At 37.7% G+C, this 26487-nt stretch overlaps 2 protein-coding genes across 3 annotated transcripts; both read left to right on the forward strand.

The window, feature by feature from the left end:
• Nucleotides 1-1040: 1040 nt before the first annotated feature.
• LOC146476734 (uncharacterized) lies at nt 1041-5964 on the forward strand. 2 transcript variants are annotated; one of them, XM_085114225.1, is made up of 7 exons: nt 1041-1198; nt 1633-1889; nt 2321-2504; nt 3198-3270; nt 3703-3750; nt 4260-4524; nt 5329-5964. In XM_085114225.1, the coding sequence occupies exons 2-7, from the start codon at nt 1642-1644 to the stop codon at nt 5543-5545; spliced, it is 1035 nt and encodes a 344-aa protein (XP_084970351.1). In that variant the 5' UTR covers nt 1041-1198; nt 1633-1641; the 3' UTR covers nt 5546-5964. The 2 variants fall into 2 exon arrangements, with proteins under 2 accessions (XP_084970351.1, XP_084970352.1); XM_085114226.1 differs by having other exon boundaries at nt 4263-4524.
• Nucleotides 5965-16720: 10756 nt separating this feature from the next.
• On the forward strand, nt 16721-26265 carry LOC146476735 (pancreatic lipase-related protein 2-like). The gene is made up of 6 exons (XM_085114160.1): nt 16721-16856; nt 18959-19192; nt 20618-20917; nt 21896-22069; nt 24689-24919; nt 25622-26265. Exons 1-6 carry the CDS (start codon nt 16799-16801, stop codon nt 25633-25635), a joined length of 1011 nt encoding a protein of 336 aa, XP_084970286.1. The 5' UTR covers nt 16721-16798; the 3' UTR covers nt 25636-26265.
• Nucleotides 26266-26487: the final 222 nt, after the last annotated feature.

Raw genomic sequence — 26487 nt, forward strand, 5'->3', positions numbered from 1 at the left:
GGAAGTAAGTTCTGCCGCTATTCAGTGAAAAAAACCCATGGGGATACTGGAGTACATAATTGATTGAAAAGCGCTATTTGCAAAATTAACATGTTCAGAAAATGCCAAGAGGTCAAACCAATTTTTTTGCGTGGATTACCAATACTAATTCGGCGAAAACAGCTTGCGGCTACCGATAGCCAAACTCAAGGGACACGTTTACAAATTAGTTCGAAAAACAACCAAAAAAACCTTCAAATTTGGTAATCCAAACACAAAACATAATATTGCCCTTTAAAATACACTAACAACAATTAATTTTGTTTTTAAATTTTATGCGCGTTGATTCTAATGAATTGTCGAGTGCTGATAAGCGGTTTTTGTCAGTACCTACTGCAGACAAAAACAATCAACAAATTCCTTGATCTTTCGAAAATTTGGAGACACTTAGAATTACGAAAAACATCTAACGGACTCAGTGCCGCTGTCGGCAATTGCAAACCAGTACGTTTCCAGACATTTAGTTGTTTAATTGTTGCATGCAGACGGTGTTTTATTCAAAGGCCACTAGTTACGACCTTTGAAGATTTATTTAACTACCAACTCCGATAACTAAAAGCATTTGCCCAAACCTTAAACAATTTCGCTTGTTACGAGTTTGATCAAGCGAGCATCGGTAGCCACTACAATTTTACATAGTCCCGGTCACGTTCTACAGTGGGCATGGATTAATATATAATCCTATTTGCAAATAGCCATTAGTAAGAAATTTCAGGCACATTTTCCACGTCATTTTGTAATAACAAAAGTAACAATTATTAAAGGTTATAGCTATGCTGAATTGATTATTAAGAAATTCTCAGAATTTAATTTTGTAGCCACAAGCACATTCCAACACGTTATAAAGTCAGAACAAATTGTAGATAATAGAATCAAAATCCCTTGAGCAGCAAAGCCGTTATTTGCGGTTGCATTAGCTATGATTATATACTTCCGCTGACATGATTCGTGATGCTAACCTGTTTCCATCGTCCGCAGGAAGTGGTGACGTCATTACATGCTGAATTTTAAAATCAATCACTATCCTTCACGCGCGAGGACTGGGTTAATGAAAACCCTTATAAGAGCGACAAGTGCTCCTCAATCTTAGTTACTCGTAGCAGCTGGCAGGGAGAGAAGACAATTCAAGAAAGAAGAAGACTAACATCTAAAGGAAAAGGTAATGCAAATAAATCAGCTCATCACCACAAATGTTTACAAGGCTATCTGGGCAATCTAGGCAATAGCCAAATCAGTAAGTTCATCTATATTCATCATGTAAAAGTTAGCGCGTGTTGCCCCACGCAGATTGATGTTTCGGTGATTTTGTTAAGTATTATGTAATTAATGACTGTGGATTGACCACCCGACCATCATATGTTAAAGTATATCTTTCCATCGTTATGCCAAAGTGTTCAGGAGCTCGTTAACAGCTAAAACATGCAATATTCTTCTCAGTTGACCATTAAGTTGTGACTTTCCGCAAATACATGTACAGATACTATTTGTGAAACTATTGATTACTGAACGTTCAGAAGAAGTGGCACTATGACGATCCGTATCGATAGTTGTACGGATGTAAACGATCATTTTGTTTCCTAATTTCATTGACAGACATCAAAGATGCCAGACAAATTCGGCAAAGAAGCACTTGAAGCCCACAACAAATTCCGGTCTTTGCACCAGGCAACAGAACTGAAATGGTCTAGGGCGCTGGAAAAGGAAGCACAGAGTTGGGCAAATCAACTTGCCAAAGAGGGTCGTCTGAAGCACGATGACACCGACGATGGAGAAAATGTATATGCAATGTCAGGAAAGGATGACGTTTCTGGTGAAGAGGTAGTGGGTCGCTGGTATAGCGAGGTTGACAAGTAAGTGGAGAATGCATTTGTCACGTTTACGTAAAAGGAAGTACGCCATCCAGAGCTGTAGACAGTTTGCTTTTGCCACTTGTAAAGCAAACCTAACAAATGACAAAAGACAAAAATCCTAACTTAAATTGTCGTCTGTTAATAGTGTTGACAGAATGACTGATTAAAATGCTTAAGGTGGAAAAACCGTGTCTGGGAACATAACAGCAGTGCGATTCGAACAGACAAATGCAAAAGTTTTCACGAGAATTAACAATTATACTCTCTACGTTTTCTAGCCGTCTAAGGACTGGTTGATATGATGTTGTTAAGCTTTTATAATCAGTTCCCTGGAATTTTCCAAAAGATACAAACTAAACAAATTGTTTCGATGGTGTGCTACGTCGTCCCCAGAGGTAACCAATTTACTTTCTTTAATGTCTCTCTCACAGGTACGACTTCAAACATCCGGGATTTAAAAGCGGTACAGGCCACTTTACACAGGTCGTATGGCAAGAAACAGAGGAGCTGGGAATTGGCAAGGCCAAAAGCGATGACGGAAAAATCTTTGTTGTGGCGCGATATCGTCCAGCTGGAAATTTCATGAATCAATTCCAAGACAACGTTAAACCAAAGGTATGTGCCAGTTTTATTGATGTTCTCAGTTTAATTTGACGGTTGTGGTATATGCAGGTTATGAAAAAATCATGACGAAGAAATACTATCATAATGGCAGTTTTGTGCCTCACTTTCCATCTCTTTCTCATGAAATTTTTTTCTTGGGTCTGAATAGTCCTAACACCATTTCTTTCAAAGATTCCTGATAAACTTACCCAGGCCGATAAGCTTTTTAAAATTAGTTTTTTGGTCGCGCGCGCGCGACTTGTCTGGTAGTACGTTTGCCAAAATGTTCTATAGTGATTTTATCTGAGTTATGCTTTGAAGAGCAAGATTGAACTGGACTCTAAATTGTTGAGCAACATTGAGTACACGTAAAAGGGTATTCCCACTACAGCGGAAAGTTTCCCTTAATTTCCTCGTACGTCAAAGGCAATTTTCATTTCCGGCGAGCGAGCGAGTGTCTGCTGAGTAAATGAATTAGTGACTCAGTAATGAGATTGGGAACAGATAAAAAAGAAAGGACCGAAAGAGTAGCGAAAATAGGAGTACTGAATGAGTGTTTTTTTTCTCTTTACTATACAGAATTTGGCCTTGCTGAAGCAGGCAATTATAAATGAGACCTTTATTCATATTGACGAAAATACAGAACATTTTCGAGTTTTGAATCACTTTTTGAAGTAGCTTATGTTGCTTATTTAACCATTTTAGGGACCAGCTACCGACAGTGCTTGTATCAAAAAGGAGGGAACAAAAAAAGTCCTGAATGGGGTTGAAAAACAAGGTGAAATTCTCGTCTATTATTATGAAGTATGGCGTGTGGTCTCTTTAACGTACTCTAATGTGACATGTGACAAAGACTTCGTTATTGCAGGTTTCTTGGTACCAAGGGATGGGCATACATTCTCCGTTAACACGAATAACATACACTTTTATCTTTCTTCCATGCAACCAACAGATTTTCATGCAAAGTTAACTCACTAATCCGAATCCTCGTACATTACAGTGTGCTAGAGTACCGGTGTATGGATCAACGGTCGAAAAGGCGCTTTCGAAATCTAGGTTGCTGACCAATGGAAAGTTCATGTTGCAGCTACATAGGCAGCCATTCTAAGGCAATCCTATTTCCTTATTTGATAGTGGACATTGGCATTTTCAACTATCCCAACTCTTTTGCTAGACACAAAACTAAATCGTCATAACCTTTGACTTACAGATCCACTTGAGAGTTTTACAAAGGATTTCAAGAGCTCATTGAACGATGGTAGGTGTTTCTACAGAGCCATGAATGATCCAAATATTTAAGAAAATTTATATTATTCAGTGCAGTTTTAGTGTTAGCTACAATAACACAGATTCGTGCAGCTTTGCCTTAAGATAAGCTTGCTATGTCAAAGGATTGGTACATGCGTGACAAAGATTGTGCACTCAGTGATATTTTTTATTGCTTTGTTTTTAGTCGCATTTGACAGATCAGTCACCCAATTGAAAACAGCGATAAAGGTTTCATTATTTAATTGCCTCAAATTTACACACGCATTTAAGGATAATGACAAGCAGGAAAATAACGAGAAACAAACTGACAAGCTGCCTGCCAGCATTTTGAAGAAAGAGTTTCCTGCAATATTGAACTGAACAGTAAAGTTTCAGGTCCATATAGCAACATGAGTCATGGGTGCAATGTCTAGGTTGTACAGTATTCTGCTTACAAGTTGTGTGCTGAATGTTTCTCAAGTCGATAATTTTCCTCTTCGTTCTTAATCCTTTTTGTAGCAGATAAAACTTCCACACCATGCCCTAAAGAAGCATTCCCAAAGCAGTGCCTAGATGTGCACAACCAGTTTCGTTCACTGCACGGTGTTCCACCCATGACATGGGCAGATGATCTGGCCAATGAAGCCCAATCCTGGGCCGAGAAAATGGCACAAGCTCGAACATTGCAGCATGCGAGTAAGAGTGAAAGAAAGGAAGCTGGAGAGAACATAGCCATGTTTACCGGGTGTTTTGACTCAGCTGGAGAGAAAGCCACTACTATGTGGTAAGTAGACAAAACTGTGGACAAATGAACAAAAGTGGGCACTGCAAAGTATACCACTGGGTTATAAGCTTGCAACCAAATTGGAATAAATACATACAATACTGCCATAACCAAAACAAACAACGAGATAAACTTTCAGGTGTAAGCGAGGCGAATTGACCATCAAGAAATGCCATGTCGATCTCGTTGTTACATTGATTAAGGGCTGTTATTACACATTTACAACACATTGGTAATGATGCTGGAGGTGGCGAAAGGACAAAAACAGCAATGTAAAGCGTACCTCAGAACTGGCTTTACTTTCTCTTATACTTGTGTCATTGTGTTGCCCGAATAAAAAGAATAACTCGAGCACAAGCACATTAAAGCTGCACCCGGACACCTTTAATTGGAATCTCACGATAGATAATGATACATGAATAACCAAACCTTAAAGAAACTGCGCCAATGTATGTCTTTATCACTCTTCAGTGAAAATAACTTTGTTCCCCCGCATGCTTGCTCTTCTGTTTACGCTGATGCTGGCATCGTAGGCGTACAAACATTCTTTAGAGTAAACCTTAACAAAGTTACGCAATGATGGAAAAAAGGAAAGTATTCCTGACTTTCAATACTACTCGTACCTCCCTGATTCTTTTATAAGTAGTCAAAAAATAGTATGACTTGAATTGATGGACTTGGACTAGACCTTAAAACATAATCTTCTAGATCTGTGCATTACCACTAGTTACCCTAAAGATAATAGCACAACGTTGAACTTCATTTACAATCGAAATAACTCAGTGTTCCAATTTACTACTGTAGGTATGACGAGGTAAAAGATTACAACTTCAGTCGCGGTGGCTGGCAAAGCGGGACTGGGCATTTCACCCAGGTCGTGTGGAAGAGTTCCCAAGAGTTGGGATTAGGGCGCGCGAAAACTTCAGATGGAAAGCTGACATATGTGGTCGCACGCTACCGACCAGCAGGAAACATAATCAACTACATGGCGGAGAACGTGTTCCCCAAGGGAGGAAACTAAGACAGCTAGAATAGCACACCAAAATCATTACATTTGCAGAAAATAATGGAAAACCAGACTTCAGTTAGAACCATGTATATACAGGACAAGTTCCAAAATAAGTTGATGTTGATAATACGTATAGCATACGCGGCGTTCGTAGCATCTTATTTTCTTCGTACGTGTACATTATTTAGTTCTCTTATGTAAAAGCGACAATCTGAGATGTAAAAAAAATATTTTACTTTACGTTTTGAGACCATAAAGGACAATTGGCTTTCGGTGTGGGACAGTTTATTATCACTCGTTGATCACTGAGTGGATTCAGTGTACAGTGTACTGAAAAAAGTTATAAGGTTAAACAATATATCGCACCTTGACGTACATGCACGGTTGTAAAAATTTCATGTAACATTACAATAAATCATTCTTTACCTTTTCATTTCCAAAAATTATATGTCTGCTAATTTACAATGACTGGTAACATTTATTGCTCAAGTACGTTATACACTACGTTCTACCTTCATCAATGCCCATTTCTAAAGATACGATAACACACGATCGATGTTGGTAGCATGCCCATCTGTTGTTTTACCCAAATTTATTTACTTGCCACGAAACTCAACCTCCAGTCCTGAACTACTCATTCAATTAACATCAAAACGTTAACTTTGGTGGCCGAGAAAACTGAATACGTTTTCCCAGCAGAGTCACCTTCTGCACCCTTTCGAGCCAGCACGCCTTAGGATCCCACTGATCACTTTTGACTGTACGCGTTGGTGATCGATCAATTGACAAAAATGTTCGAGACTTTTTTGATATTGTAATTGGTAATTTGGGTATCCAAGTGAAGTTCATTATAGGGTATCACAAGAAATATCAGAATCCTCCGGATTGTTTTCGTCAAATTTCACACTGAAAAATCCATCAAATCAACTACGTACTTTTTGTTATGGAAAATTTCCGTTTCATCCGTGCGTTCCATTTGCATTTGCGGTTGAAACGGAAAATTTTTGCTAATTTGAAAGCACCTCTGATTTTCCTGATATGTTTCAGTTGTAGGCAATACAGCATTAGAAGGGTCCCGGAAAAGATATCCTCTACTGCCCCACTGAAGAGCAGAATCTCTTTTGTGACCCCTTCTTCCTTTTGTTAGCCTGCTCCATTCAACATAATTTTTTCGAAATACCGTTGCTGGATATGCCTCATATGCCGGACACATGTCTAGGTTCCCGGCTGTCTTGTATTTTTAGAAAGCGCCCTTAAAAAAACTTTGCTTGTTCGTGAGTTTTGCGCAATTCCGGTTCCTTGAGACATTTAAAAAACTAACAAGGAAATTACGAGTTAACTTCGGCACTTTTACTGAAGAACTAAAAATGTGTATTTTCTTTGTTTTGGCAAGAAAAAAAAAAGGATCCCTTATTGTTAAAATCGGAACATCCCCGACTGTGCCAGCTGAGTGCCAACATCAATGAAAATAGTTTTCTCAGTTGGTAGCTAATGCCCCACACTGTCTCATTCCCGCTCTGTTGTGATTTTAGGGCAAATTACAATATGCATCGTTTGTTTTCCGAAGTTCCTGTTATTAGTTTTTTGTGTTGCTCGATCTATTTTTTTTTTTTTCGGTTCGCATTTAATAAAAGGCGAAGCAGGAGTTCACCGGAAAACGATAGATAGGACGGGCACAGGTCTTTAGAGGGAAAAACGTTCCGACCCCCAAAAATAGACATTCTATAATTATGAAATTCTATTTGGGTAATATGCAGATATTGATGGGCTGCCTCGTCAAAAGTGAACTTTCTGTTTGAAAACCGCCTGAATATTAACTATCTGTAGTTCTACTCGTAAATAATTGTAACTATAAATTATGCGGGGCGCTGTTTCTTTAACCCAGGAAATCAGTCACCCCCCAAAGGTACACTGCACTGTGTCTTGTTATGTCGATATTGCTGGGTTTTTCTATGATATTTAATTGTCTTTGTTACTTCTTCTAGTTTAACCTTGTAGCTGCAGAATAGCTTTTTTAAAGAAGTAAAGCTCGACTATTAAATTCCTATTCTGCTTTCCGATACATAGATTATTATTTAAAACAGCTTTTGTTTGCTAAAAGTTCCTATTATGAGCTGCTTTGTATTGCGTTGCAATCCATTCTTCCTTCCATGAAAAAATAAACAAACACGAAAAGTAGAGTGGGCGAGATCGGGTGTTCCGCATGAACGTAAAAGAAGCAGGTAGCGGCTTTGACCGTAAAAAGACCATTAAAGGAGAGTGATCGAGGCTGAAACAATAGCTGATTGCTAACGACAGTAGTACAATGTAATCAGTATTCCCCTTGACGGGACATATTCCCCATTCGCTCTCGCCCTAGTCCCCCACAAACGTCTCTTCAAAGATAACACGTTTTTCAAGGAGAACAGACTGCCGATGCACATAGTTTCATCGAATCCATAATATAGTGTGACGAACCCTAATAGAACGTTTAGTTACTAGTTACGGGGCCCTGGGACTAGTGCAGTCTATTTCGGGTTTCCATGGTATCCCCAGGGCCCACTCGGACATCGTTTAGTTTTCCATATTTCAATGTCGGAGTTTCGATCGGAGTGTCAGAAATCGTCCCTGTTTAGAGTCCCACTGGGATATCTGACGTGAGTTTTCCGTTTTATCACCTTTATTGTATTTCGGAGTTCGTTTTTCATGTAGTCTTAAGGTTTAGTCATCACTTTTGTATTGTTCATTTTCATTTTAGTTTTCACCATTAAAAGCACACCAGTAAACCATCGTCTACCGATATTGTGCCTTTTTTGGTTGACACTTAGCTTCCTTGCGAACGCCACATATAGTTTACGACAACAAGACAATTTTACCAATCATGTCCACAGAACTAACAAGTTCGTAGCCAACAAGAATCATACACGGCATCATACCTTTATGTTTTGTTCAACGCTTGTATCACCTCTCGCTTTTCTTTTGAACGTTAATCCTTTTTCCGTTTCCCTTGGAAAAGCCACTGCTATCAAATTTGTTCTTGTCTTGGAAAGGCTGAGCCACGAGAAGACCATGAGTACTATTTCCGTACATTTTCTGCCCTCTGTCTTTCCGTTCACAACGAAGCGAAGTGTATAATGCAAATTTGCAACAGACAGCAAAATGCGATGTCTCACGTGTAAATCCCACCGAGGCCATGCAGGCGAAATGACGCATTTGTAATACATCCGTGCAAGTAGATGGAATGGTATTCACGAGAGAACAAATATTTCGCTTGCATAAGAAAACTACACCAACTGAATTAAATAAAATAAGCATGTTATTGAGATTCCCATGTGGGATATGTGATGAATTCCATCGCTCCAAGTCAATTTTATTTAGTGACTTCAATTAAACCCTCACCTACATCTTTTAAACTTTAATGTAAAATTTTATGCGTAACATCAAATCAATAAAGATTCGTTGCGCAGTTTGTTGCATAAGAACCTTTTTTTATTAAAACGCTGAGGCCGAGATTGACCAAAATTTTAAGGCTGAGAGTCAAACTGAGTAGTTATTTCGGGTAGAATAACTGGCTTTAGTCAATACAGTCCAGTTAACCCAGATGCCGAGAGTTATAACATGTCGAGAAATAGCGACCATTAAATTGTCTTCTGTTTTTTCTTGACTAGCAATTTTTCTTGATGGTTTTTAATAAAACAATTATTCCACTCGCGCTTGTTGGACATGAGACGATTAATTATAGCAAGTGATGTTCTTTGATCGGTTCCTGGTCTCAGGCTTCAGCAATGACTTATGAAATACTAAAAATGCAACTTAAGAGCATCATAAGAACGTTTCAACCCAAATTGTCTCAGCCCCAAAATAAGATATTCATAATAATAATAATAATAATAATAATAATAATAATAATAATAATAATAATAATAATAATAATAATAATAATAATTAATAATAATAATAATAATAATAATAATAATAATAATAATAATAATAATAATAATTTTAAGGAGGAAGCGCCCGTCACGTAAAAACGTGGTTTTCAAGGAGGTCCTTCATTAAAGTAAAAAAAAATAAATAAAAAAAAAAATAAAAAAATAAAATAAATAAATAAATAAATAAATAAAAACACGCACTAGCCTAAAAACTATTTACAAATGATTATCTATGAACAATAACGTGTTTATCTAGAAATATTGATCCATTAAAAGCCTTGTAATGTTTTTCTTAAAAATTGTACATGGCATTGTTTTCCTTAAAATTGCTGGAGAGACATCCAGTTATTAGTAAATCGGTAGTACGATACTCCCTTTCCGCATTCCGTTTTAGGTTTTAGGTCTTATAAGAAAAAAGTATGTAATATGTAGATTTAGGAAAAACACCGACCGTGCAAGATTTCTGTACAATAAAAGTCTGCATTTACAGTCATTTTGTACAAAATCTACGAGCAGTTAATATCACAAAGAAATTTTCTACAGCTTGATATTTAAATGGCAAGTATCGTGGATCCCGCCGCCGTTTTGGATTTTTAAAGAAATTTTCCAAAAACGTCAGGGCAGAGTGATCGAATTTTATTTACAGTAGTATTATCAGTAACTCAAGGAAATTGGGCTGTCACCGTGGAAGACCTTCCACAAAATGGAAGGCATCCTCCTTGATTGATGTACAATATGTATTCCAAGGGTTAGTTACTTCAAACAAAAGGCTTCGGGCCTTTGCATAGTTTCCATATTTGTTGTACCTGAATGAACCATGGAGAAAACACGCTCACTTGTGTTTTGCTTAACACTGCAACAGCAACGTGCGCACAAAGCAATTTTGAGGTTCCCTCCATAAATACCGTACATAACAGGGTCTAGCACAGCATTGAGGCATACTAGCAACTGAGCAACTTTCCATATAAAATCCGGTTCAGCTAAGTGAACGTACATGAGAGTTCTGATGACCATAAACGGAGACCAGCAAAAAACAAACACTGTTGTTAGTGCTGCAAGCGTCTTGGCAATTTTCTTTTGGCGTTTTCTAGTTGATTCCACCGCCGAAAGCGTAACCGGTACGATTACTTGGGCACGAAGAGCACAAAATATCTTGCTTTGCGAATAAATCATATAACACAATGGAACAACGAACGAGAAGACAGCATGTAAGCTGTAAAAGACCTGCTTGCCAATGATTCCCCACGCGGAATTATCACAGACTGGAGAACCTGTGTCAAGTTCTAAATGGTACAGAAAGAGCAAAGGCGAGCAGACTACCAGGCAAATCGCCCAAAGTATTAAGATTTTTCGAAAATCTTGACCCGAGATGTTTCGTACTCGTGCATTCAGGGGATCTGCGATGGCTGCTAATCTCTGGTAGCTGATCATAACAAGAGTCGCGATTGAGACCGTGTAAGATGCCTCTACCAAGAATCCCTGTAACTTGCAAGTAATATTCCCTCCAACCCAGCGATACACAAAAGCGATGACATTAAAGGGTGTCAGCAATGTAAATAGAAGATCAGCTAAAGCCAAGTTTAGTACGTACCACATTAGAGAAATCTTCTTTCGCTTCAGGGTCTTCCAGCAATATTTTATGACCCAAGTGTTACCAATGGTTGATGAAATGAATGTAAACACAAAAAACAAGGCGCACGCTATAACCAAAGGCAGTGGAAATTTGTCGCTGTCTGCCATTTTGTGCACTTGTAGCGTCCACTTGTAATCTTGAAGATATGGCACGTGTCTATTTTGATTTCACTACTTTTGACGAAAGGTTAACTAAATTACGAGATTCCGCATCGCATCTTTAAATAATTAAGTAAACAATCATTAGTTTTAACCATTTTTGCCTTTACGTGAATGTGTTGTATGGTACTTAATGTAACCAATAATTGGATGACTGGCGGTCTGCTCGGCAGGTTCAAGCGAGAAAAAAACTTAATGATCTTAATGGGACCTCGAATCCTTAGATGAAAGTAGTGTTAATAGGTAAAAGTGTCTAATGACTGACCTAACGAAGGAACCTCAGTTCGTCTCAAAACAAGTGCTCAGTTTGTATCGTTAGCTATATGTGAGGCTAATGACAATCCGAAATGGTATAGATTGTAGACTGGGAGCTGAGTAAAATGCACTGCAAGCAGGAAATGGGCTATCTATTGAATACAACCCTAAGTGCGATTTTCCGGTACTGTAGACACAGCTTAATGCCTAAAAAGCATTGATGATAAACACCATTAATTAGTAAGTATGCTGAGTTGAATTGAAGTGATAACTGAGAATTCAGCCTACCTGAACTTTAAACAGGGTGTAATTATCCAAACTACCCACGCTTTATCAGCCGATTTCAGCTAAAACTATCAATTCATAGATCTCGTCCTCTCTCTTCGAATCTCAGTCAGCATCTGTTGAAAAGAAACTTCAGGAAAATGAACCAAAAAAAAAAAAAAGATAAATAAAATGGAATGCAGTAGAAGCTGAAATGGAAAACAAAATGAGTACTATTATCGAGGCATGTGTTAATTAAAAAACGACCAACTGTGGGAGCGAGCTTTGTTTGAAGAAAGAGTTAATTATCGACAAAAGACAGAGAATAGACAACTGGTCTGGAAGAAATTGTGGCCACGGTTGTATATACCTTTTATCGCATCGTCGAATGTTACAATTCGACCGACATGAGACTGTCTGTCAAATATGACCGGTTGACTGTAGTTTAGTTACGTACAGTGGGATGCCAGGTGCAAATTAATTAAGACGCTTTGAAATATTAGGTCTTAGAGATTTATTTTTAAAAATAATGGACTGTTTGTATTGCAAATTCAATTTGCCGAATGTGTAATGAAAGAATTGTTTTAACCTGACAACTACCAGAATGCAATATGACTCACAAAGTGATTAAAACAAATTTGAGATTGAAACACAAATCTGTTTTTGTGTTTCAATCTCAAATTTGTCTAAGATAAACTAGAACGAGATGAGACAATATGTACTTTTAAGATATTGTACACACACGGAACCGCCGGATAAAAGTAATCGACTGGCTCAGTAACTAAATGCAGTGGAAATTAGTTACTAAAAGACACTATGAACTATTAACACCCATAGAGGTGTTTTAGAAATAGAATGTTTACGTTCGAACTTCAATTATATTTGTCAAAACGTATTGATGATTAAACTGCTTTGACCCGACGAGGACCACCAAAACAAAAGCTATAATTGAAAAGGCCTCGAGACAAGCGTACAGAGACTACTTTGCATGGTCATAGACGAGACAATTATAGAAATATCAATGCAATTATGTAAAGCAAGAACTGAATCTGAATACAGTTTGTCTTTTAAGAAAATACCTCACAATATTACTCTGTTTTAATGTGGCTTTAACACCGTAAATGGCACATACCGCGTTGCTTTCATTTAACAATTTAATATTTTTTTATGATCGACGGACCAAACAGATACTAAAACGGTGACATAAATGGAGCATCAAGATGTTAAAAAAGTCTCAGATATTATAAATTGAGCCTAAATTCCTTTTCTGACCAGAAAAAGTCAGTCCAATCGCCATCACTAGTAAACAATGATCAAATTTCATACTGTCAGCGTTAAGTATTTACTTGGATTGGTGGGGTGGGGGCCTTTGATCGAGATCCCAATATATAGTTCCTTCTGCAAAGTAATTTTAAAAGTTATTCGCCGGTCGAGTATTCTTCAGTTATAAAGTAAGTTTCAATTAAATTTTGAAATAGTTTTAGTTATATTTCATGTTGTACCACATGCTCCACAACAGATTAAAACATTTAGCTGGAGTGTTCTACGCAAAGCCTGAGTTGGTTTGACTGTAGTCAACAAACTCATTACACGCATAAACAATGAGAAACAAAAGGCATTTTCAGTAAATCATCGCTCACGGTGCACAACCCAGTTACTTTATGCCATGGATTCTCTATATACTTGGACATGGCATTGGCCAACTAAAAAACCTGTGCTATGTTTGGTCAATATACACAAAATTAATATATACATTTAGCCAAACCTAAAAGGGAGCTCCAATTTTTTTCCATAGCCTTCATAGAAATCTGTTTATCGTAATAACCTTCCCAGTTCCTCATCCTTTCTGCAGTTATATATATTTTTAGTGCATATGCAGCAAACTTCCCATCAACAATAACAATCACAATATAATACAAAGGGCAACATTATTGAATGCTGATTTGTTGTAACAGAGGACATTTTTTCTTAATATTTCTTTCACCGAGGGCAAAATTACTTACGTACGGACGGTCGGACAGCACGTCATAACCAAAACCAAAATTTTTCGAATTCGTGGGTTTACTAAATTCTCTTATCAATGGGGCTCCGCGCGCACTCGACTCCGCTATTAAATATTTCGTATATTTTCATCATGACTTGTAATTTTTGTAATACCTACTTTCTTCTTTTGCAAATAGTTCTAAACAATGTGAAATAAACTTGATCTTCGTGTTATATCCGCAATGTCATCGGCTGAAGAGAACGGCTTGTCTGACGCAAAGAGTGAGCAAGTAAACAGCTAAGACGAAATTGAAGACACGTTTTCCTTAATCTACTGCCCCATTCACACCAAGGCTTAAACACGTTTAAAGGCTGTTTAGTTAAACAGAGTTGTTTCCTTCATAAAAGCTACTTCCGGATTTTTGTTGACTACAAATTTAGCACAAATGAAAGCTCAAGTTAAAGTTTACTTGAATTCTATGCAAAGCCAATGGTTGAGCTTTCTGTTACCAATTTTCATTTTGTTAAACCTGGTTTAACTAAACACGTCACACCAACAAGACATGTTTAAGGTGACTCTATACAGTATATTTGGCGCGCGGTGACTGGGTACTAAAATGGCACGAGCGCGCGCAGTTTTCTAAATGACACGGGAATTTTCATTATGCTTGCCACCTTAAAACAGAACAAAGCACGGTCAATGCAATTTTAACCGTATCGTAAATTTTAATGACCCTTTTTAAAGTAATAAAAGTGAGCTCTCACGCGACAGCTCTTGAAGAAAGAGGACGAGGAGTTTCCCGTGTGTGATTTGGATTGTACCTTTCCTCCGTTTGCACTTAATTTAGGTAGTGAGTGACTAGAGGAACAAAAATGTTAACTGAAGCTCTTTCCAAAATGCAAAGGCACAAGCTGTCAAGTTGTTAGCATGAACTCTTGAGTTGTATAATTATAATATAAAGCCTACTTCTGTATCTGTTATAGCCATAAAAAAGGTATGAATCTCAGGCCTAGAGTAATCAGACCAAGTCAAGGCAGTTCTGAACAACAGTACACCAGTAGGATAATATCCGGATGGAATACGACTCAGCTTAAGTGCATTGAAACCTTTTTAAAACCCAACATCACGTACGCCCATTTGCCGATTTGGCATAAGTTGAAGGAGCCAAACAACGAGAACCCGTTCCTTTAGTATAATAACATGGCCGTTACATCATCACAGCAAGAAATTTAGCAGCTTTAGGATCATTTGTCTTGAAAATTCATTCTTATAAAACGAAAGCCAGTTTTCAGAACACGATGTTGTCTCGACATACTTACAATAAAATTTCATTGAAATAATGGAGTCTTCCTGTTTATACTTAAAAACTATAACCTTATTTTTTTTTTCTGTACAAAACTGACTTTGTAGTCTTTTGTTAAACTGTGCAAGGGATCTAGACAGGAATTGAAAAAAGGGAAAAAAATAAAATGAAAACATTTCGTAGAAAGTTCTAGTTTGGTTGGTCTCACTTACATTTTGAACACCGCTTTGAACACTTCTTAGCCCTTCTGACGTAATAACTGATGTGATCCATCAGGACACTTACAGTGCGGAGAATATAGGTGGCCTTCATGATGAACTACGAGATAACACGTCCAGGTCTACAAAAGCAAAACAGAAAATTTGTAAAAAAGAAAACATTAAGTAAAACAGCCATATCTTGGCTTGTAGTACCCCCTTCCAAGAGTAAAGGTACTAATTTTTAAGGCTTATTCGTCGACTCCTTCAAAAAGAATAAACTAATCAGAAGAAACAGAAAAGCAGGTACACTACATTTAATCTGACTCTAGAAAACTCTCACGAGACTTTGTTCCCCGGGCTGTAGGCAGACTTCATTTAAGTGCCCGAACACCAAATCCAAAGTGACCACCCTAACCAATCACAGAAGACGTATTTTGCGTTAATGTTCCAGTTGTGTTCCTTTGGTTTATGATAGTTTAATGTACATTGATCAACTGACCGCGACTCGCATTGAAATTGTACTGCAGTCAAGTCGAGCTACATTCAAATCTGGCACACAAGTAGGCTTTGATACTGGTCTATCTTGGGTAATAGGCGATCTAAGTATCCCATACCACCTGCTGTAGGTCACCGGGTGGGTAGTGGGGGAGGAGGGGGGAGGGGTCAGTTGAAGGTCAGATTCAGTCAGTGCAATTACTTTACATGTGTATAATTTAGTGACGTCCTTTGGTATTTACCAAACATTTGAAATTGAATCCTTTAAGTTGAAATCTTCATCAACGGGGTTATGACGTCGGCTTCTATAAATTCGGTAAGAAACTCGGTGGAGATTTACCAGAAACGATGAAAAATAAGGCGACTATCCATTTCCATGAAAATATTAGTGAAAAGTTAACTTCATAGAACAGTAATATAAGACGTGATTTAATGTGAACAATTCATTCAGTGTTATCAAGCCAATTTCAAGAATGCTTGATTGAAAGATTAGTTTCCTGAGTAACAGTCGAAAACAGAACACCTGCTCGTACCAAATTTATACCAGGAGAAAACAATGTTTGATCAGTGCTAGATCAGTAATACACAGTTGAAGATTGATTAAACTGCTAACGTTTTATAGATAAAATATGAAATTTATCAGACAACAAGCTACTCTGATTTCTGTGAAACTCACACTTGTATTGTTATTTTCTTAGCATTAATAATGCATAGTCTTTGTAAATAATGACCTAACGTGATGGAAGTAGTTAAGTTGAAGTTCAAGTTTAAAGGTGATCGCATTGCATAGAATATTCACCATTCACCATGAAGAAAACACTAACGGCATCGTTTCCCAACACCAACGGACGATAAGCAACACAAGTGATAAGACAAAATTAAAATAATACAAGTGTCTTTATTGTTGATTGACAATACCTTCGTATTTGCTCTTTGCCACGAAATTGAATGCATTATGTTATAATTAACATAGATAGGTACTTTGTTTGATACACTTTTACTTTATTCAACGGGAAACATTTCGTAAAACACGATTGCAATCCCAGGTTTTGAAACAAGGACATGATGTTTAGTAAGGGAATTGTTTTCGTGGTAATAACATTTACATCCCTAGCACAGTGTAAGTATTAAATTAGGAAAATGGAAAAATGTTATGCTCAGATGAGGGGTTTTCAGGTTTAACATGAAATTGGGGAGATTTTCTGAAAATGTTGTCGTGTAACAAGTTACTCCAAAGAAATCAGTTTGATAATTTTAAATTGAAAAGTACTTAATGCAAAATTTGGGTGGATTTTTAGGCTCTGAGTCTGAGATAACGTAATATATTTAATAGAGATATTTTACTTGCATGCAGATACATTTGTATAACGTTTCTCGACATTTTGGTGCCAACTTTCGTTTTCTACGTTACGGTTACCTGAAATCTTACGCACTAAGAAAAATTGCGACAAAAAAACGTTCTATGGAACTTCAAAATGTTACATTTAGCACAACAGATAGCAGAAACGTGCGAACTATATTCAGATACTACAACCTGCTACATATAAATCCATTTTGATAACGTATATCTTCATTAATTTCGAACATTTTTGCTAAACGTCCCTTCTATTGGTAGCGGTAAATACAACCGAGGTTATCATTGTAATGCAAGATCCAACAAACAATCTGTCATTAAAGTTAATGTAAGATAATTAAGCGATAAATACCCCTAAGCCGTGGAATAACTTGCCGTTTTATGAACAGTTCATTTCTCTACACGTCGTATAAAATTCTAATTCAGTAAATTGAGGATATTTCATTTTAATACTCCAATCTTCAGAGTAAATTTCTTCTAGCGGTCGTTTAATCAGAAGAATCTTTGCGAGACAACAGAAAATCGAAGCGTATTTCGTTTCCGTGATCTTGAAAACCACAAACGCTAGTGATACGCGCGCTCCTCGTGGGATCTGGCTAGAAATTACGTCATCAGTGCAGTATTTCTGCAGGTATTACTCATGCGCGGCTTTCTCGAGGAGACCAGTGGTCTCACCTTGAATCAACGTCCGTTTACTCTGTTTATAAGTTTTGACGTGAGATATTTTTCAGTTAGTACTAACACGTGATCCTGGACGTGCTAGATAGAAAGTTATTCGGGTTTAAGTCTTTAAGTAAAAATATTAACGCCTCTAACCCTATCTAGACTGGGAGACTTGGGGGATAAATATGTTTTCTTTTGTTTCTTTGCCGGTCCACAACAAGAATTAATGACGTCATATGACGGAGTTTTTACGTCGACATTGCCAAATGTCGGCCTTATTGGATTCACCATCTTGGATTTCTGAATTTCTTCAAAACTTTTGGGAAGAGCCAAAATTGAACAAAAAGAAATCAAAACCAAGAAAAGATGACAGATAGATACTTTAAATAGATTGATAGTATATTTCATAACACATAGCAGCCATGAGCTGAATTTGGCATTCAATAATAATACAACCAATAAAAAGAGAAGCTACTTGTAAAAATATAAAATATATGAATACTCTCATTTATAACTATTCACACGAATACACTGCGATGTAATAAAACGGTTCTTCGCCCTGTTAACTTTAAAGTTTACATTGAATGTGCCTACGTGCCTAAGGTACAATAAACTAGTTAGTAGTAATAAATTATGCAGACGGTTCGCCTTATCCTCCAAGACACCATTATAAAGGAACACTAGTACTAATATGAGCTGAAAACATAAAAGTTACGGTATGAAAAGTAATTTTTTTTTAATTTCAAAACGGGATTTTCCATTTTCTGAAAAAGAAAAAACCTTGTTATGATGGTAACATCAAAGTTAATAAGGAAACATAAAAAAAAATCAAGATAAATTTTAGTTAAACTCCTGAAGTTTTATGGCGTTTGTTCAAATATTAAAAAAGTTAAACAGCTTCAAAGTCGCCGGCAGCAGAATTCGCCCCCCTCCCCGGTCTAGAGAAAGTTAAAAATAGATTAGACCACGCATAAAGAAGTCTAGCAGCTTCACGGCAGGTACCAGGAAGCCGAAATTGAGAAAAATCAATCTTTTAAAGTTCTCTACAAAGTTAGCAACTCCTCAAGTGGCTAACTGGGTTTTAAGGGTCCTTCTTAAATTAGATTTTTCGTGTGCAGTTCCCATACCGATATATTTCCAACCACGAAAAATTATTGATGTTATTGTCTTCCGAGGTCTTATGACAAAGCTGTTTCTTTTTATAGCAAAACCAAAACCAAAAACGGTGTGCTATGACAAGTATGGCTGCTTCGAATACTTTTCACCTCTATCAAGACAGTTGCCACAGAAACCGTCGAAAGTTGGAACAAAGTTTCATTTGTTCACAAGACTCAACATGAAAACCTCTCAGATTATCGACGACGAGGATGAAAGCAAGCTGAGAGCTTCTAATTTCAACATCTCTAGACGGACAATCTTTGTGGTTCATGGGTATTTAGGTAGGTGCGATTGAGTTATTTTAATATCAACTGTATTTCCAAACCAAGAAGTCGAATTAATAGGTTAAGACAAAGAAGTATTATTATGGACTGTAGTTGGAGCCTGGACACAAACGTAAAGCTGTTCATGGCTAAATGGAACCCACAGTACAACTATGGAGCACTAGAAGACTAGAGTTTTAATTTTCTAGGGCGCAGTATTTTTGGGCGCGGAACCCTGAAACACTGAACGTCTTTAGGACCCTGATTAATTGAATCGCGATGGCCAGATGTAGTTGGTGAATTTTAATCGATCTTCATTCTTTTCGTGATAGACTGATAAGGATCAAAATCTTCCAGAGTCAGCTCTCCGTCTTCATATTAACGCCAAACGAATAATTGAACCAGTCAATCTCATCGACTGATGAAGACTTCCAGGAAGTAGTCGAACCATTGAACCATAGAAACAGAGCTATTCAAGGACGGTGCCTAATACAGATATATTTTTTCGTGGTCCACCAACAATGCGAATAAAGCAAATCTTATGAAGAGCTATAGGAATCCATAAAGAAAGTATCCACACAAGAATTCTAAACCTTTAAAATACAAGTTAAGCATTTAAGCTTAATCGCCCGACCTAAAGAAAGCGTCGTTACCGCGAATTTTCTTTTTCGATTCCAGTAACCCCGCATGAGATCTGCATTCAGTCTCATAGTAATGAACTGCTCGAAAAACCGAGTTTGTCGGGCGCGTAGCGTCAACAGGCACAAGAACGCATGCTCAGCAGCAAAATGACACACCGTCCTTCATTTCAAGAGACTTTAAAAGGGTTAGATCGTTAGATGTTTGCAGCTGCGATTGATTAGAGATCGAGAGATTCATGAAATGTTTTTAATTAATATATAATTTCAAGGAAAAAAATGGAAAAATGTAACATAACACTTAACATAAAAGACACTGAATGCAACAAAAAAGATGTTTCCAGTCGACAAGATTAGTTATTAACTGATATTAATATAATTTAGTTTCTACAAGAATAAAACACGACAAGAACAGCATGCGCCGCAACCGTCGATCGAGCGATCGATCGATCGAGAGAGAAAGAGAGAGAGAGAGAGAGAGAGAGAGAGAGAGAGAGAGAGAGAGAGAGAGAGAGAGAGAGAGAGAGAGAGAGAGAGAGAGAGAGAGAGAGAGAGAGAGTGGCCTTGCATGATGGTAGTGCTCCTCCCAAGCTAATAACCTCTCGACTTCCCTTTCAATAATAACATTTCTTGTCAGCAAAAATGTAGGATGTGTAGTTAAAACCTTTTTCTTTCTGCAAATATAGCATAGTTTATTTCTTCTATATATTTCTTCTCTCTGAGAATTAGCTTTTACAGCTTGTAAACCCGAGGTTTAAATAAAGGTGATGTATTATAATGCAAAATCATTTCATTCCCTTCACAGGAAGCATCCAGACTTGGGCTGAACCAATGAGCGATGCACTTCTTGATCGAGAGGACTGCAATGTGATTTTGGTCGACTGGTCGAAAGGAGCAAAAGTCTCTTATACACAGGCTGTTGGAAACGCTCGGCTTGTTGGGGCTCAGATAGCCGTGCTCATAAGGTTCCTGATTTCTAGTAGTAATGGTTCCCCTCTTTTGGCTGATCGATTCTACATTGTGGGATTCAGTCTTGGAGCTCAAACCGCTGGATACGCTGGGAGCAATTTGCGGGCTAATGATATGGTGCTGGGTCGTATAACAGGTACGTTTTTTAAACAAATTGACCGATCATTACAAAAACAAAAAGTTGTAAACAGCAATGACAACAACAACAACAACAACAACACTTAAGTTTATCTGTGAAGTTGCAAAAATAACCCAAAATTACAACTCCTGTAGCTAGCAGAAACATGCTATTCATAACTTGAAAATTATTGCTATTTTACTTAAATGCGCTGAAATGTATAAGTATATCGTGAATTATTATTTTGGCTGTCCTTCTTGGACAAGTTACTAAGCCTGAATTGAATAAGAGATTGCTTGAACCCCAGTCCAAGTGTAGTACTTCTTCTTTATTTCCATTGTTCCGTCTTACGACCAAGACCGCTCCAGATGAATGAAAGCTCTATTTATATTTGAAAAAAAGTAAATAAAATTTTCTGGAACCTGGAAAAAGATAACTTTATTTGCTTGGACGCTGTACACCTTCATCGGAGAGTCCAAGGACGTTTCTCGCTTGAAATAAATATTCTATAAATTAAACTGAGTAGCAAGAGTGCGGTAACGTTTTCCTATAACTGTATTTTGCGCAAAGGTTCTTCTCCTTCTTCTTCTTCTTAGTTTATTTTACCTCGTAACATACAGCTATTTCAATTAACGTTGTCGGATCAAAATAACGCTAAAAGACAAGACCACAGTGTTTTGTGGGATTATTTTTTATGAATAATTTCATCAAAATCATCCCTGCACATGCAGGTCATTGTACTGCTAATTACAACCTATTGTTTTCTCCAGGCATGACTGATTTTGATGAATTTATTCATAAAAATCCCACCTAAACTTTCGGTCTTGTCTTTTAGCTTCATTCTTTGAACCGACAACGTTAATTGAAATAGCTGTATACACGTCATAGAGATAGCACTACCCTGCGAGCAGTGGTTTCTCCACCGGACTGCTCGCGGGGTAAGACAGCACACACTCCGTTAATGTGTTTGTTGTTTTGGTTTGTACACAACATTAGGTTTGGATCCTGCTGGTCCATATTTTACCGACTACAAAGAGGAAGTTAGGCTGGACCCAAGTGATGCCCAATATGTGGACGTTATTCACACTGATGCTAACGTCTTTGGCACTCCTCAAAAGGTTGGCCACATCGATTTCTTCCCAAATGGTGGCTCAGAGCAACGTGGCTGTGGTAAGTTATAGAGATGAGCATTTAAGGTGATTCCACCGAAAAAGAAGGAGTATTTAAAATTGTCTAAGACTTGGTCCAGTTCATGACTATGTTATGAGCATTACAGAAATGCCATAAAAAATGGGGGTCACTGTGCTCGTTTTTGTGCAACCTGGATGGCTATTATAGTAAATAGATGACCCACGAGGTTCATATTAGGAACGCTAGTAATCAGAAAAGGAAACTATAATTTCTAGAAAAATCAATTAACATTAAAATATCGAAGCCGTTCAACAAAATTCACTTTAATCTTACATAACAAACTATTTTAATTGAACTGGAATAAAGATTATGAAAGAAATTAAAGATTTTGCTGCGTGTGCACGTAAGCAGCACTACCAAAATACGTGCTTTTTAAATCATTCAAATAAAAATATCTCAAAGTAGAGTATTAAACTTTTCTTTAAATCGCGATATATAGTGGTCAACCGTATGACATTTAAATTGATGCATTAAAAAATGGGGGTCACCGTGCTCGTTTAGAAAACAAGGACCATTTATTTTCCTGCCGAGCTTAACCTCAAGGAAATCCCGTAATGTTGTGTGCGCGCGCACTCGTGCGAGCGCTAAATGACGCGAAAAATTATGCGCAGCAAGGATACGCGATGCAATTCGGTGGAATCACCTTAAGTTCTGCAACTAACAACAGCTCTGGAACGGACAGTCACTCGAGATAGATCGTATCCAGAGCGGGTTCTTTTAGCCTTTTGTTCTGTTTGCTTCTTTGCTTGTTTGTTGTTTTGTTTTTTTGGGTTGCGAGAGTCGGTGGCCTCCAGTTACATCTTAGAACAATGCTAGTTAAACATATAAAGATTATGATCCTCCCTTTATTTGGTGGGTTGCATGAATTAGTTTATACTCTGGTTGGCTTATCGATTGTTGGTAAAGGATTATAAATCTGTAGGGAATTTAGGAGTCTTTGGGCGTTACTACAGGTTTTTGCCTTGAGGATATTAATGTTCACATCACCCAACACAAGAATTGCCCGAAGCACCGATTCGTTCGACTGCTTGCTTAAAATAATAATAATAATAATAATGATAATAATAATAATAATAATAATAATAATAATAATAATTATAATAATAATAATAATAATAATAATAATAATAATAATGACAATAATAAGCTAATTCATATGGGTTTGGTTCAGAAGATAAAAGAACAATTTCCACTAGTGTAATAATAATAATAATAATAATAATAATAATAATAATTGATTTATTCACGTAATAATAATAATTGATTTATTCACGTACTATCTTAAGTTTCGCTTGGCTCACAGGTTACGCTATGCCTCCTGTGTTGCTTTCTGATACTGTGCATACAGATAGTTTTACTGCGCATAATAATAATAATAATAATAATAATAATAATAATATAGCCACAAAGCCATTAACACGCCATCTTCATTTATTTGGAGTCGACATAGTGATGGAAGAACAATAATGGTCAACACGTCAACCATTGACAATGCTTATAGTGAGATCACAAAAAGGCGGAAGAACACTTTTCTTGTCCCCTATGGGTACACAGCACATAAACGATTGGAACAATGGGTCAGAAATCCAACACATTGCTCTTAGAGCAGCTATTGTCCTCCTTGCTGTGTGGGCTACAAAAAACGAGCCAGAAATCTGAGGCAATGGAGTACCAAGAGTGTTAGGATAAACGACTGGCATTGTGGAAAGATGGCGAAATAGATGTCCTAGTGCGTGAAGGGCGGATGATCCAAAGGCGTCTTACCAACTCCCGTAGAGCTGATCCACTCAATAAAGCAAAAGTCTTTGAAAACCTCGTGATGACAGGTAAAATAAATGCAGCCTTGCGGTACTTCAGCCATGACGACGGCGGAGGTATTCTGCCCTTAAGTGACGACGTTATGAGGCAACTTAGGGAAATACACCCTGTGGCACAGGACGCCCACATAGGTTTTCTACTCTTTGGAACAATCAAAGACGTTCCAGATACAGTTTACTACCAGATCAACGGGGAGGTGGTTCGCGATGCTGCGTTGAGGACTAAAGGCTCTGGCGGACCTTCAGGTGTAGACGCCATGGCTTTAGGAGAAGGCTTGCGTGCAAATCTTTCAAGAAATCTGGGTCAGACTTCTGCACAGCTATAGCTACAATGACCAGAAGGCTGTGCACGGAATACATCGACCCTCTTAGTATCGAGGCAATATTAGCCAATTGTCTGATCTCACTTGACAAAGGAGAGGGCGCGGTCCGGTAGATTGGGGGTTGGTGAAGTAATACGGAGGATAATCGGGAAGTGCGTGATGGCGAATTCTGTGGCCTACAAATGACATCTCTTATAGCTTCTCTAGATCGCCTTTTAGGGCAGTAAGTTGAGCCTTTTTAAAGTACCTTTAAAGAACTTTACAAGTTAACCGAGATATTAAACAGATAAAAGCTGAACACACGGATAGCTAAAAACGATACTTTTGCAAAGTAGCTAAACATGTGCAATGAGTGTTTTCAATTAAGATAAAAAAAAGTTGGGTGTGTATTACTTCCATAATTCCATAATTGGCTCATCTTAATGAAAACTTCATTTTCTTTATATTATTTTTATTAGAAAATTTGTCAGTAAAGAGCTGTGACCATTCGAGAGCGCATGCATACTACACTGCTTCTGTGAAAAGACAATGCTCCTGGACAGCGTATCCATGCTCGAGCTACAAAGACTTCGAGAAAGGGAAATGTCTAAAATGTGATGACGGATGTCCAGAAATGGGTTATGATGCTGATCGCACCAAAAAGACTGGAACATACTACTTAAAAACAAACAACAAATCTCCGTTTTGTGGTAAGTCTTTTATGTTTTGTTTAGTTTTACCCGCAACACGAACCGAAAATATTAACCGATGCTGTTCACCATAGCCTGCGTAGCTGGCAGTATTCTGTCAGTGCGCGAATAGAAAGTTTTGGCGGCTTATCCACCATTAGCGGCGTAAGGCCGCGCGACACCAGCAGCGTTACCTGTGCGAAAATACATTTCAAATCGTCTCTTCCCCATGCCCCTAGCAGCTCCTACAGCACAATTTCGCCTTCGCCCCACATCCCGCCAGCTACGCAGGCTAGCTAAGACTAAAAGCATGATGGGATGGTCTAATTTCTCCTCGTCTTATCTTACCTCCTTGAACTGACTAAGAAAGCTGAACTTTTTAAAATCCCAATTCCCCGTATAAACCAGCTATTAACTAAATAAGGAGTTCTGATTATCGTGGTGCGGAGCTGTCAACTTAAGGTATGTGTCGTCACTGGCTTTAAAATCTGAGATGTGTTGCGGTCACAATTTGCAGAGCGACACATTCTACGTTCTCCTAATATAAAAATATTTTAAAATATTTATTCAGTAGCGCCACCCAAGTGTATGCTAGGCACGTACATTTCAGGCTAGCTACGAACTCACAGAATGCCGAACACCCTGCTTTGATGTAATTTTCCCAATTTCTTGCATACTTCTCTCACAACGTACTTAAGAAAACCAATTCTATTTCTTTTTCAGCAATCACACCCTGAGGACGATAACATGCTGAAAGTCCACACGAATAGGTGTTGATCTATAGTATAGTTTCGTTTCTGTGACTGTTCTTCTAAACTTAATCGGTTAATGCTGTAACATGGACTAATAAACTTTGCCGTTAGAATACCCGCCGCAAAAGTGTGATTTGATAAACTGTAGTCTCTAAGGGCTTGTTTATATTGGATTAAAGCTGTACTGAGTAGGAGCTTCAGCCGCCTACCCAACGTAATATAATTCTTTAATTTGGGTACAAATAAAGTTTTTTGTTTCTATGGATCACCAAAATCTAAGCAAAAGAGTCGATAATTATACGTCCCCGATGGATGTGAATCGATCCCAGGACGTTCCAAACTACTGTAGGAATCAATAACCACTGATCTAGTGAGAGGTTGTGATGAGCTACAATGTCGGTAAGTAAAAAACAAAACTTTGAAACAGTCCAGTGTTGGTCGTTTGTGAAGTGCTGTCTTTGCAACTACATTTAATCAACATTAATGTGAGATGTTGCTGAATGGGGGCTCCGGGGTGTTTCTTGGAAATATGGTCGGGTTTGTAAATCAATTAACAGGGACTAGATTCCCTCGCGAAGCCCTCCTAAATTAAGATGTATCTTAAATGTTGTTTCTTAATTAAAAAAAAAAAAGCCTATTATTGAAAAAAACAATAGCACTCGTCTGTTGTTCAGAAACAATAGTGTGGCTCAGATTTGCGTGCGTCATTTTTGATAACAAATGTTTGCACTGCCAATTCAGTTCAATAGTGTATAGACAAGGGAATCTATAACGCTCGCCTTATCAAGTGTAGCGTGTTGATTTGAGTGTTGTCAAACCCAAGCCAAAGTAATTACT

This window comes from Pavona decussata, unplaced genomic scaffold, assembly GCF_977016875.1.
Source record: "Pavona decussata unplaced genomic scaffold, jaPavDecu1.1 SCAFFOLD_73, whole genome shotgun sequence".
Taxonomy (NCBI): domain Eukaryota; kingdom Metazoa; phylum Cnidaria; class Anthozoa; order Scleractinia; family Agariciidae; genus Pavona; species Pavona decussata.

Coding starts and splice junctions, on each gene's coding strand:
- LOC146476734 (XM_085114225.1), top strand. CDS start 1,642: ATGCCAGACAAATTCGGCAAAGAAGCACTTGAAGCCCACAACAAATTC. Junction 2,505..3,197: donor AAGACAACGTTAAACCAAAG/GTATGTGCCAGT, acceptor TAACCATTTTAG/GGACCAGCTACCGACAGTGC. Junction 3,271..3,702: donor GAATGGGGTTGAAAAACAAG/GTGAAATTCTCG, acceptor TTTGACTTACAG/ATCCACTTGAGAGTTTTACA.
- LOC146476735 (XM_085114160.1), top strand. CDS start 16,799: ATGATGTTTAGTAAGGGAATTGTTTTCGTGGTAATAACATTTACATCC. Junction 19,193..20,617: donor TGTGGTTCATGGGTATTTAG/GTAGGTGCGATT, acceptor TTCCCTTCACAG/GAAGCATCCAGACTTGGGCT. Junction 22,070..24,688: donor CTCAGAGCAACGTGGCTGTG/GTAAGTTATAGA, acceptor TATTTTTATTAG/AAAATTTGTCAGTAAAGAGC.